Source organism: Lithobates pipiens, unplaced genomic scaffold (assembly GCF_037356315.1).
Source record: "Lithobates pipiens isolate NorthernLeopardFrog02 unplaced genomic scaffold, aLitPip1_a1.2 Scaffold_8, whole genome shotgun sequence".
Classification (NCBI taxonomy): Eukaryota; Metazoa; Chordata; class Amphibia; order Anura; family Ranidae; genus Lithobates; species Lithobates pipiens.
The window spans coordinates 177,532,396-177,545,160 of record NW_027507903.1 but is presented as its reverse complement, the minus strand read 5'-3'; the positions used below and the strand labels follow the sequence as shown (position 1 = coordinate 177,545,160).

General features: G+C 44.9%; 1 protein-coding gene across 1 annotated transcript in view; it reads left to right on the top strand.

Annotated features, from left to right (window-relative positions):
- LOC143962763 (chloride anion exchanger-like) overlaps nt 1–12,765 on the top strand; it is a 177,162-nt gene that overhangs the window by 83,055 nt on the left and 81,342 nt on the right. Inside the window, exons 8-10 of the mRNA XM_077472197.1 lie at nt 5,239–5,321; nt 12,286–12,433; nt 12,580–12,693. Coding sequence (XP_077328323.1) covers nt 5,239–5,321; nt 12,286–12,433; nt 12,580–12,693 — 345 coding nt within the window. The remainder of the gene's footprint in view (nt 1–5,238; nt 5,322–12,285; nt 12,434–12,579; nt 12,694–12,765) is intronic.

Genomic DNA, 12,765 nt, shown 5'->3' with positions numbered 1-12,765 from the left:
GGAAAATTTTAGATCCTGCTCTCAAACTTGGTGCATCGGAAAATCAGACAGAAAAAGTCTGACGGAGCCCACACACGGTCGGATTTTCTGACAACATGATCCGATCACACATTTTCCGTCGGAAAATCTGACTGTGTGTATGGGGCATAAGAGTTAAGAAAGTCCTGTATCAATTGGGAATGGGTCTCAGCCATTGCTGAACTCTGGTTCTGGGTCTCCCCATTAAGATTGTAGAGTTTGCTATAAAAGCAACGGAATTGTCGCTCAATGTCTTTATTTTTAGAGTAGATCGTCCCTGCCGAGTCAGTAACATGGTGCACCGTGTGCACTAGAGTACGTTTTTGTGTAAATCTGGTTAGTAGTTTGCTTGGTTTGTTGCCCTGTTCATAGAACACTTTGTGGGACAATATGTGTCCCCTTCATGCCCTCCTATAGAGTTCCTCCAACAGCAGGGCTCACATGTCCTCTAATTCCGTAGCTATCTGGATAGCCTGAGAGCATTTATGTTGGGCTCCCAGCTGAGATATTTTCTTAGAAAGGGATAGTATTAACGCTTGGTGCTCTCTCTTTTTCCTAGCTGCAATGGCAAGTAGGTGTCCCCGTATAACGCACTTATGGGCCTCCCATTGTGTCATGGGAGACACCTTGGGTGTGTCATTGTGGCAGAAATAGTCATTGAGGGCCTGTCTATTACTCTCTAGATCCCTAGGGTCAGCGAGAGTATAAGCATCTAGCCTCCAGGTCTTAATGGATTCCATCTTCTGTGGAAATTGCAAGGTTAAGGTGATTGGGTGATGGTCGGAGAGGACCATATTTTCAATGGTCGCCTCTGCTAGATATGTCAAGTCTGATTACCGGATGAACAGATTGTCCTGCCTCGAATAGTGATTATGAGGGGACGAAAAGAATATGTAATCCCTCTGGCGGGGGTTGAGGGTACACCATGTGTCATGTAGCGTGAGCGAAGCTAGTTGAAGCTTCACCTGTCTCAGTGCCAAAAAGGGGAAAGAGGAGGTGCCAGTAGAGGTATCTAACAGTGGATCCAGTGCCATGTTAAAGTACCCCTCCCAGGATCAACAGGCCTGTGTGAAAGGAAGCGAGTTTCCGAAGGACCTCTCTTAGAAAGGACACCCTGTTGGAATTGGGACAGTATATATTCGCTAGGGTTACCTGTTTGTCTCTCCAAGTACCCTTTAGAAAGAGAAACCTGCCCTCAGGGTCTAGCATTTGGTCTGTCAGGTGAAACATGAGTGACTTGGCCATCAGAATGGATTTGTTTTGGAGTCAGCACAGGTCGCGTGATAGGCCTCAGGGAAGCGTTTATTAGCAAGTCGGGGGATGGACCCTGTTTTGAAATTGGTCTCCTGGAGGAAGATAACTTGTGCTCTGCAATGATGAGCTTCTGCTAAGACACTGCTACGCTTTTCTGGTACATTGAGGCCCTTAGCATTCAACAAAAACACTTTAAGCAACAGAGGAGCTGGCGTGCACTGTAGAGGACATGTGGGAATGATACTATGTACGTGGATCGCACTCGTTAGATGTAGATGGAGGGGATTCACAGAGAAGGGAGAGAGAAACAGAAATAGAAAATTCAGAAAAGGTCAGGAAGGCAAGAGAGGTAAGGTACGGCTAACACCTACGTATGCCCTGCAGGTATTTCCAAAGATGGATTGAGATCTTTAACAATGTACGATGTATGCCACAAACTCAGGTGTAGTGTAAAATATACTGGGGGTGGGTGTAGTCCAGCTACCTCACCTAATTGGAAAGAATCAAGGGGTATAGGGATAGGGAAAAATATATATATATACCGGCAACTTTCAAACGGGAGCCTGCCTCCTTGAGGTGGGGAAGAAGTCTAACACTAGGGAAGAAACCCGTACATCTACCACCCAAAAACTCCTGGAGTGAAATGTTACAACTACGGGACAATCCCGAGCTAAGGACCCGGAACATTCCTAGTCAGGCCCGCCTAAGCTGGGTGACCCCATTCCTATGTCAAAGTAGGGGAAGAAGTAAGCCATCACATGTAATTTTCTGCAACCCAAGGAGAAATATCTCTGTAATTTTTGATATAAAACAAGGAGGTATCTGAAATCACTTAAAACATTTTATAATAACGACAACAAAACCCAAACCCAGGCCTCCCTTCCCCCCGAAGTTTCCAGAACCCAGATCGCAAACCTGAGGTGGCGGAGTCTCCTAAATTCAGGGGGGAGTTCTGAAGAGTACTGTATGTCCACTCTCTGTCCACTCTCTATCAGGGGAGTTGAATGCCTTCCTGTCACAACCGCATACTTTAAGAAACAATCCGAATAAAGTAAATAACATGATTTCAAAATACAAAAAAGAATATTAACACATTTGTGTGGCTAGTGGAGATATTGGATAGGGGCCATACATGTTACATGCATTCTGTCTTTTAGCCTTGCTCTCCCTCCCCCCACCCACTCGCCCTCTATCCTCACACCAAAGAGGGGGGGGAGACCCACACTTACAAAAGCCCCTTTTCTGCGGCATGACCAGGGAGGGGGGTTAAGCCCACTCTAGGCGACATAAAAGTCTCATAAGACAGCAAGGGTCAGTACAGCAATTTCCATCTTGAGCTAAAGTACCATCTTTACCTGAGAGAGAGGGGACAAAACAAAAGCAAAGCCAACAAATATACGGGAAGGGTGGTCAGTGACTCAGATACAGTTACCAGCTCAGCATGGTAGACCACAAGAGACAGAGTTGGAGAGGAGAGCACATAGTCAATGTTCAGCAGCCAGCCAACGTCTTATAGGTTTTGTTGGGGGAGCACATGCAACTCCCAAGGGAGTAGCTGAACATGCGGCCCACATGCTTCCCTTTGGAGCCTGCATATGCAGGATGGGCAAGCCTCCCCTCCTATCAGTCATCAATTCTTCGAGCTAGCAATCAGTCCTCTTACTGTGGTTTCAGGAATTAACAGGGAATCTGTTCGGGGAAGAACAACAAAAACTGCTTCCCTGCCTCAGGAGATTACCCAAGGGACTTGGTTGTAGAGGATGTGACTCGCTTGACCATGTGGGATACATCATGTTTACGGTGCTCATAGCCCGGCACAAAAGAGCTGAGGGTTACCCCTGTGAGTGTGGCCAGCTGTCTGTGCAGAAATGTAGAGAACAATTCTAAATATACGGCCCCAGAGTCATAGTCAGACAAACAAAGGTGTTGTTAACAGCTCACCCAACCATCAGTTCCACATCTAGTGATCCATTCTTCACCAAACGGACGATGGCGAGGCTCGGGGGTTTGCTTCCGTTACCATGTCCCCACAATATCTCGATGGGGAATCGGCTGACGTTCCGCGACACCACTGTTTGTGTCTTTGCGATTTCAGAGTGTCGTCAGGATGTGCAGGGATCCAGGGGTCTGGTTGCATGAATGCGCTATACCAATCTAGCACTCCTGTCAGTGGGATACCCAGGGCGTCACAGAAGGGACATAGGTCAGCTGGGGTTCTCAGCTGCGCCGTGTGATTTCCAGCAGTTGCCTGTAAGCAGAAGGGGAATTTCCATCTATAAGCCATGTGCCTGTTACACAGAACATGCAGGAGGGGACTTAGATCTCTCCAAAGCTGAAGGGTGATTGCAGATAAATCTTGGAATAGCTGTATGCATGAACCCTCATGTTCCTGTCGTTCGTGGTGGCGAGCCAAATGCAGTATTTTCTCTCTCTGTGTGAAACTGACCAGACAGCATAACACATCCCGGGGGGGGGGGGGGTCAGTGTCTCTGCCTCTAGGTCTAAGCGCTCTGTGGCACTTCTCCATCTCCACAGGGGCATCAGGTGGCCATCCAAGGAGGGTGTTAAAGATGGCCCAGACCACAGATTGTATCTGGAGCCCATCCACTACTTCCAGTATGCCTCTCACCCATAGGTTGTGCCTGCAACCCCTGTTGTCTAAGTCCTTCATATGTCTGTGCATATCAATTAAGTGCTGGGTATGTACACTGACCACCTTTTTAACTTGCTGGATGGCTGTCCCAAGACTCATGGCGGCCGCCTCCACGTGCTCCAGCCTTGATGCTACAGCTCTGATCTCAGTCTTAAAAGTTTAGTGACAGCTGCAAATAGGGAGTTCTTAATGTCCTGTGCCACTAGCTGGAGGTCTGATATGCACAGCGGGAGAGCGGTGTGCTAGACTAATGTACCGAGGGAGTCCGCATAGTTTGTCTGAGGCCAGTCCGAGGCTTGAGATGCGACCTGTGTGTCCCTGTGCTGTGTCCGAAACATCGCTGGTATATTTCGGTTGAGCTGCGTGGCCGGATCTTGTTGTGACCGGGTGATCGACGAGCTCCTCCCAGTCATCTCTGCAGGTGGATGGAGGGATTGTCCCGCTAAGGCAAGGCAAAAGGAGCTCTAGGCGGTGGAGCTCTCAAATCAAGCCATCTTCCTCCAGTGCTAGACCACGCCCTCTTGATAGTTGATTTTTAACAGTAAACTGAGCAGTATTACACTATACTTCTCTCTCTCTTCATTGCCATATGTCCAAAACATGGATATCTGATCACTGTGAGAGCTGGATGGGTGATATCTTCACCAGCACACAGGATATACCTGATGTCTCACAGTTTTCAGTGGAAGGAAGGCGACATCCTCACCTATATATATAATACAGCCAATAATCCAAATTATTGGTGGAAGGCGATACTTCAACCCATATACCAGGCAATTTAAAAGACAATTGTTGGTGAGTGGGGACCCAGGAGCGGAGCACAGAGTGTCACTAGGATTTGCACATTACAGGTTGCACAAGTTCAGCACACCATATATATGGATGGACTTTATATGTTTGCACTATATTTGCACTAAGCACTTTATATTGTTGATTAACCTTTATTGTATTGGTTGCACCATATATTAACACAGGCACTTTATTGTTTGTTAAATTTTGTTGGAGCAGCGCTGAGTATAACATTTTTACACTTTATTCACTTGGGGTTTTTTACCTTAAACTACAGCAGCAGCCCTTAGAGTTATTTTTATTTTTATTTTATTTCTGCCATGCAATTCTGTGAAACTCAAATTACATCTGATATTGCACAAGTGTGAACCAGGCCTAAACAAGCACACATTGGTAGAAGTAGATGTTCTCAAATCAGCCATCAAATACATGTCCAGATCTATGTTGTTTTCTGGTTGACTTTAGCTGCATACTTTGACTTGTCACCTTACAAATTTTTTTCATGGAGACATTTTATTTTGCAGACAATAATTGGTACTGGAGTATCTTATGCATTTGATTTCCAACACAGATATGGTGTACAAATTGTAGGAACAATTCAAAGAGGGTAAGGATTCCAATTAATGTATTGCTGTTTGATTAATGACAAAGTATGGTGATACTACATGCAAACACAGGCATAACCTATGCTTACTATAGTCAATACTACTTATAGCGCTCAAGGTGCTCTGGTAGGTCTCACAGAAGTATAAGGGTGCAGGCTGTCTTATGCTTAATCCAGAAAGCAGGGAAGTATGAGAGGATGAAAGACGGCACGCACTACTAGCTCAACAGGTGAAAAGAAATTTGAACGGCCTCAGCCTTGAGCTCCTCCTGAGCCCTGTTTATGATGCATTTCTTACTCATCGAGGCTTAATCATAGAGATGAAGGAGTGGAGCAAGACAATTCTATTTATACATCAGCCAGTTGTAAAGCATACTGTAAGATTAATTGTGCAGGCAACACATGGAACTGATGCTGAGAAAAGCTACAAAAAAATAAAAATAAAAAAAGTCTACCTGTGCCATATCCAAATAACATCTTTAGTACTACAAAATTTGCAGGAACAGGTCATTCTGCTGTATGGATTTTACTGGAAAAAACATGAGACAGACACAAATATTAAAAAAGACAGTCTTTACTTACAACATTATTAAAACAACACCATTGCAAGTACAAACTATTTTAAAGTCAATAGTGTCACAATTTGTCATAGGAAAAATACATCCCAATTGGGACCACAATACAAACACCTTTCTTGCAGGGTATCTTCTGTAACTTATAAGTAGATGTGCTTATATTCTCATCTGCTGGTGGACACGTTTCGCTAATTGCATAGCTTCCTCAGGACCAAATTATTGAATATCATATTCTGCTAAATATGATAAAATATACGTTATACACAAGATTCGTAAATCACAATTCATAATCATATTATTAAATAGCACTCCGATATAACATGGCAGAAAGTCACACATGCCAATTATGTCTGGAGGGCGGAAACAGTGGCTCAGCTCCTCAGTATGTATCAAGATAATTACAATAATAAAGAGAAACAACCATCCCTCGTGGGAGTAAAATAAAGATGCTGAAAAATGTTTTTTAAAGAGATAGCTGCCTCCTGACAATGATGTGACCAGATTATGATGTGTCATTATGATGAACAATTTTTAAATATACAGTATCTCACAAAAGTGAGAACACCCCTGACATTTTTGTAAATATTTTATTATATTTTTTCATGTGACAACACTGAATTAATGACACTTTGCTACAATGTAAAGTAGTGAGTGTACAGCTTGTATAACAATGTAAATTAGATGTCCTTTCCAAATAACTCAATACACAGCCATTAATGTTTAAACTGCTGGCAACAAAGTGAGTAAATGAAAAATGTCCAAATTGGGTCCAATTAGCCATATTTCATCCAGGTGTCATGTGACTCATTAGTGTTACAAGGTATCAGATGTGAATGGGGAGTTACAGTTCATTGAGGGAACCATGAATGCCAACATGTACTGTGAGATACTGAAGCAGAGCATGATCCCTCGTCTTCGGAGACTGGGCCGCAGGGCAGTATTCCAACATGATAATGACCCCAAACACACTTCCAAGATGGCCACTGCCTTGCATAAGAAGCTGAGGGTAAAGGTGATGGACTGGCCAAGCATGTCTTCAGACCTAAACCCTATTTAGCATCTGTGGGGCATCCTCAAACTGAGGGTGGAGGAGCACAAGGTCTCTAACATCCACCAGTTCGGTAATGTCATCATGAAGGAGTGGAAGAGGACTCCAGTGGCAAAATGTGAAGCTCTGGTGAACTCCATGCCAAAAAAGGTTAAGGCAGTGCTGGAAAATAATCATGGCCTCACAAAATATTGACACTTTGGGCCCAATTTGGACATTTTCACTTAGGGGTGTACTCACTCTTGTTGCCAGTGTTTTGGACATTAATGGCTGTGTGTTGAATTATTTTCAGGGGACAGCAAATGTACACGGTTATAAAAGCTGTACACTCACTACTTTACATTGTAGCAAAGTGTAATTTCTTCAGTGTTGTCACATGAAAAGACATAATAAAATATTTTCAAAAATGTGTGGGGTGTACTCACTTTTGTGAGATTCTGTGTGTGTGTATATATATATATATATATATATATATATATATATATATATATATCGTGTAACATGGGTGACCATTAGCTCTCTTACATGCTTTTGCCAGTGATTCAAACCAGTCAGGAACTATATTTTAGGGCATGGCAGTCCATTTTTATTAAAAAGGCAAATAAAAGTCTGTAGCATAACGGCTTCCCATGCAGGGATTCTTCTCCAGCAAATACACACAAAGGAAAATGCTAGCCCACCTGGATTTCTGTAGCAATACTTCTGCTCCTTATCCTGGTCACACAGACCACCGCTCTGGCTTTAGTCCTCAGGCCATTTCACTGCCTCTTGCAGTCACACATGTTCTGACTGCCTCCTGGAGACCTCCTGTCTCTCTTGGTGTGGAGTAGGGATGAGCTCCGGCCTGTTCGCATGGAACACGTGCAGAGCCCGCCAGGAAGTGAGCGCAGCGCTGCGCTAATCACAGGCAGTGAGACATTGCCCCGATGTGCGGCTTCAGAGATCGGGCAATGTCTCACTGCCTGTGATTAGTGCAGTGCTGCGCTCACTTCCTGGCGGGCTCTGCACATGTTCTATGCGAGCCTGAGCTCATCCCTAGTGTGGAGCAGTCTCCAAATGGAAGCCCTGAGGTATTCCCATAGACTCATTATAAGGGCTGTGTTCACCTGATGCACACCCTGCGGGTCATCTACAAAATCTGGACACAGGGTTGGAGATCCCATCCCACCCAAGACACTGTGCAATCTCCAAACTACAGAGCCCCATGCTAGAATACCAAAACCTGGAGAAAGCTGTGAAAGCAGTTTTCTCCAGTCCACATCTATGCTCTGCAGTCTTGTACCAAGCAAATGTGCACACCCTGTGTCCCCCAAACTACCAATTTTACAGTGACAGCATCTCCTACTGTCACAATATATATTTAAATAACTGTCATTTTCGGTTTCGGTCTTTGGTAAAGTACATCCTGCATTTTCGGTTTCGACACCAAGATTTCCGCTCGGTGCACCTCTATAAAATACCCATATCTTCTGTGAATAATGCACAATTTAAAAAATAAAAAGTGTAAACAAGGAATATAACATAATATTTTTTAAACAGGGAAATCACCTGGCTAACAGGCTGTAAGGCTAAATTTAAATGACTGAAAAAATTTGTTAGGGTAAAATAATGTAGATTATCTACACCAAGAGAAAGGAAAGGAAACATATAGATAACATTAGTAGCAAGGAAATGTAAGGTATACATGTGGTTTAACTTAACATAGATCGGTGTCTCTACAGCCTATGAAAAAATGCCAATATGATCTTTACTGGAACGAAATCCTCTTTCCTGGTGCCTCCATGGCAGCATACAGATGATAGAGCTCTCTACTTCTCCCACAGGACAACTGAATAGCTTAAATTAAAGACACAGTCCCTCCCCCAACATTCTCCTTTTATTCCTCATACCTCTTGGGCTGGTGAAGAGTAGCAGTATGTCCATACCTCTGCCTTTGGCAGCTTCTGCTGAGTTCAGCCTCTCCCGGTCGCAGTCCCTGTTCTTGGGCCACTCACAGCGCTGATAAGATTGGGAACCTGCCATCATATATCATGGTGAATTCAGGAGGATTTGCAGAAGGATCAGCTCTCATATCCCAGGCCTGTGGCTTTTTCTTTCTTTTTTCTCCCTTTTTTATTTTTCATCCTTCCCCTGTGTTTTTTGTTATTTTTTTGTGTCATTTCCCCTTAAATTTTTTACACGTGCAGTGCAGCACTGAGCGGCTTCTTCTTGGTGTGCTCTCTAGGGCTAAGTGTTAGATTCTGGGGTGGCTGGGGGCTTCCCCTTGGGGGGGGGTTGCTTGTGTTTCCCTGCTCTGGAGCTTTTATTGTCTGGTACACGGTGGTGCAGGCAGCTGACGCACTCCCGTGGTGTGACCCGGCCAACATACTGTTGCCTGGCTGTTTTGGCGTTTGGGTCACAAAAGCCTGGCGTGCGCGCAATCCTGTGGTGGGATGCATGCACACCAGCCAGCAGTGGCGGTGCATCCATAATGGCACACGTGTGCTGCCCCCTATCTCCTGCCACCCCCTCTAGCACCAATAGATAGATTCATGCATGCCCACCCCCTATTCAGTCGCCCGTCCCTGGGCGCCTGAATTACAGCAGCAGGGGTGTTTTTGAAGCACCTGATTAGAGCCATAAGCTCTAATAAGCGTCAAAAAAGGTGACCTGCGAATGCCATGCTGGGCACTTGCAGGTCACCCAGCTGTGTTAGAAAAGAAAATTAATATTCGCTTTCCTAACACTAAACCGCCTCTCTGCCAATCAGGTGCTCGGACCTGTTACCCATCACCGGATTGGCTGAAATGACAGGCGCTGTGATTGGATGCCTACTAGGCATCCAATCATATAGCAGAGGGCGGGAAGAGAGTATGGGAGAAGACATCGAGGAGCTGTCCCACTGAGACAGGGTAAGTACAGAGGGCAGGCGGTGGGCACACTGACAGCATGTAATATGACACAGTGGCTGCGTTTGGGGCACAGTGAGGCTGCATTTGATGAGGCACAGTGAAGCTGCATTTGATGAGGCACAGTGAGGCTCCATTTGATGAGGCACAATGAGGCTGCATTTGATGAGGCACAGTGAGGCTGCATTTGATGGGGCACAGTGAGGCTGCATTTGATGGGGCACAGTGAGGCTGCATTTGATGAGGCACAGTGAGGCTGCATTTAATGCTGCGCAGTGGCTGCATTTAATGCTGCACAGTGGCTGCATTAGATGCTGCACAGTGGCTGCGTTTGATGGGGCACAGTATCCGCCTTTGATGCTGCACAGTGGCTGCATTTGATGGGGCACAGTGGCTGCATTTGATGGGGCACAGTGGCTGCATTTGATGGTGCACAATGGCTGCATTTGACGCTGCCCAGTGCCTGCATTAGATGCTGCATTAGATGCTGCACAGTGGATGCGTTTGATGGGGCACAGTGGCTGCGTTTGATGGTACAGTGAGGCTGCAATTGATGGAGTTTTTTTTTTCAGAATTGTTCAGTTTGTTTGCGCCCCCCCCCCCCCCAAAAAAAATGTTGAGCACTAGCCGCTACTACCGGCCAGCAATGATCTCTGAATGAGAGCCGATGTCTGCGGTAGGCAGTGCACATGCACAATGGCATGAGCGGCTGGAAGCCATTTTGCTTTCTGGCAAGGGTCCTTTTGCCCTTCCTGTTGGTTTCTGGGTGGGTTGACACAAGAATTAACCCACCCACCTCCTTAGTTATAAAGTGTCAGAGTCTTTCAGGGCAAGGGCTGTTATCAGTGTTCAGCCGTGCACTGCAGAATTCCTCTGGTACTGCTTAGTGGTAGATTTAAAAAAAAAAGGGGAAAGAAAAGGAGGTAGGGTATAAGTGTGTGTGTGTGTATATTTATGCATGGGCGTAGCATTAGGGGTTGCAGGGGTCACAATCGCAACCCCGTCCCTAGCTCCAGAGTGCCAATGCAGCCTCCCTGTCATATTATCATATCTTTCACAAAGTCCAGCTCCGATATGCCCTAGGGCCCCACAGCCACGCTCCAGTACTGGGCTTCCACTTTGCCTTCTGCAGGTTCTTCTCTTGCCTCGAGCAGAGGCAGTGGATGCCCTGTCATGCCTCTGGAGGTTCACCATGGCATATGCCTTTCTTCCTTGACCACTAATATTCAAGTTCCTCCTGAGGCTCAGTCCAAGTGGTGGCAGTTCTACCGTATTGGCCAAAGAGACCCTGGTTCCCTCTAGTTACGCGCCTCAGTGTGAGCCCTCCAATCAGGATCCCCCTGTTGCTTAACTCCTGTCTCAGTACAGACTAACTCATCCAAACCCTCAGAAGTTGGAACTTAGAATCTGGACGTTATGAAGCCAAGGTTCGAGGCCCTAGGTTGTTCCCCATGGGTCATATCCACCCTTCTAAGAGCCATAAAACCTGCAACAAATGCAGTATACACAAGGATCTGGGACAAGTTTTTGACATTTGCTGCCGGGAATGACTTTAATCTAATCTTCCCCTCTATGTCCAATATTCTGGGATTTCTTTAGATGGGTCTTGATCTAGGACTTGGCCTAAGCTCCTTCAAGGTGCAGGTAGCAGCAATTTCTGCTGCAACAAATAAAGATTGGGCACATGATCCTTTGGTGGTCACTTACCTCAGAGGAGTGTTAAAGATTTGCCTACCTATCAGACACTCATTGCCTAAGTGGGATCTGTCCATAGTCCTTGAAGTTCTGTCTGACCAGCTAGGTTTTCAGGGCCGTCACCTGGTCTTCTCGTACGTTTCTCAGACACTACCATATTGATCTGGGGGCTCTCAGGACTGTAGAGTTTGGAAGGAGGATTGTTCAGGCTGCAATGTCCTTTTCTAATTAAAATACTTATTATTGGCATTTTCCCAGCCATATGAGCTGGTTATTTATCATGTGTATGCTGCCATGAAGGCACCAGGAAAATGGAAAATTGTATCATACTTACTGTAATTTTCCTTACCTGGAGCCTATCCATGGCATAGAGGCAGAGTTCTATCATCTGTATGCTGCCATGGATAGGCACCAGGAAAGGAAAATTACTGTAAGTATGATGCAATTTTCCAATTTCCAGCAGCATAGCCAGGCCTATGTTTTCATACAGCTTTGCTGAAAATGTGCTGTTCCTGGTCACCACTAGAGGGTGCTGTTAGGACACCAGTGGCCTACTTGCCTACCTTGCATTGAGCTAAAAGCTAAATGGTAAACCTGCTTCCCAAGAAGAGGGCTTTTTCAGTAAAAGTGATCAGTCAAATTTTTTTAGGGAAAGTGTAATTATACCTTCTCTTTTATAACTACTATTTTGTTAAAGCACTCTCAGTAGAATGAATTATGTCCTTGTTTTTTTTCAATGTACGCAATGTTATTTCCAACAGTTTCCAACCTCCTGTTTCCCCAAGTACTGCTGTTTTCCAAGCGAGCATAGCCAATTCCATCTCCACTGCTATTGTTGGTTTTGCTGTGGCTTTTTCTGTGGCTCAGGTGTATGCAGTGAAGCACAATTATACCATTGATGGTAACCAAGTAAGACACAAAGTCATATATGCAAATCAATTATATATGTTTAAATAATTATTTAATTAAATATATATTTCAAATCAATTCCCTTTACAGTGTTTTTTTTTTATAACCAGAAAACAAAAGCACATGTTTTGTCTGTTCTGTTGTAGGAATTAATAGCATTTGGATTGTGTAACGTAGTATGTGGCGCATTCAAAGGCTTTGTAGCAAGCACTTCGTTAGCCAGGTCATCGGTGCAAGAGAGCTCAGGAGGCAAAACCCAGGTATGTATCTCTTTATCAAACTTACTTACTTACTTATTTACTTACTTATACCATACCTCCCAACTTTTTGAG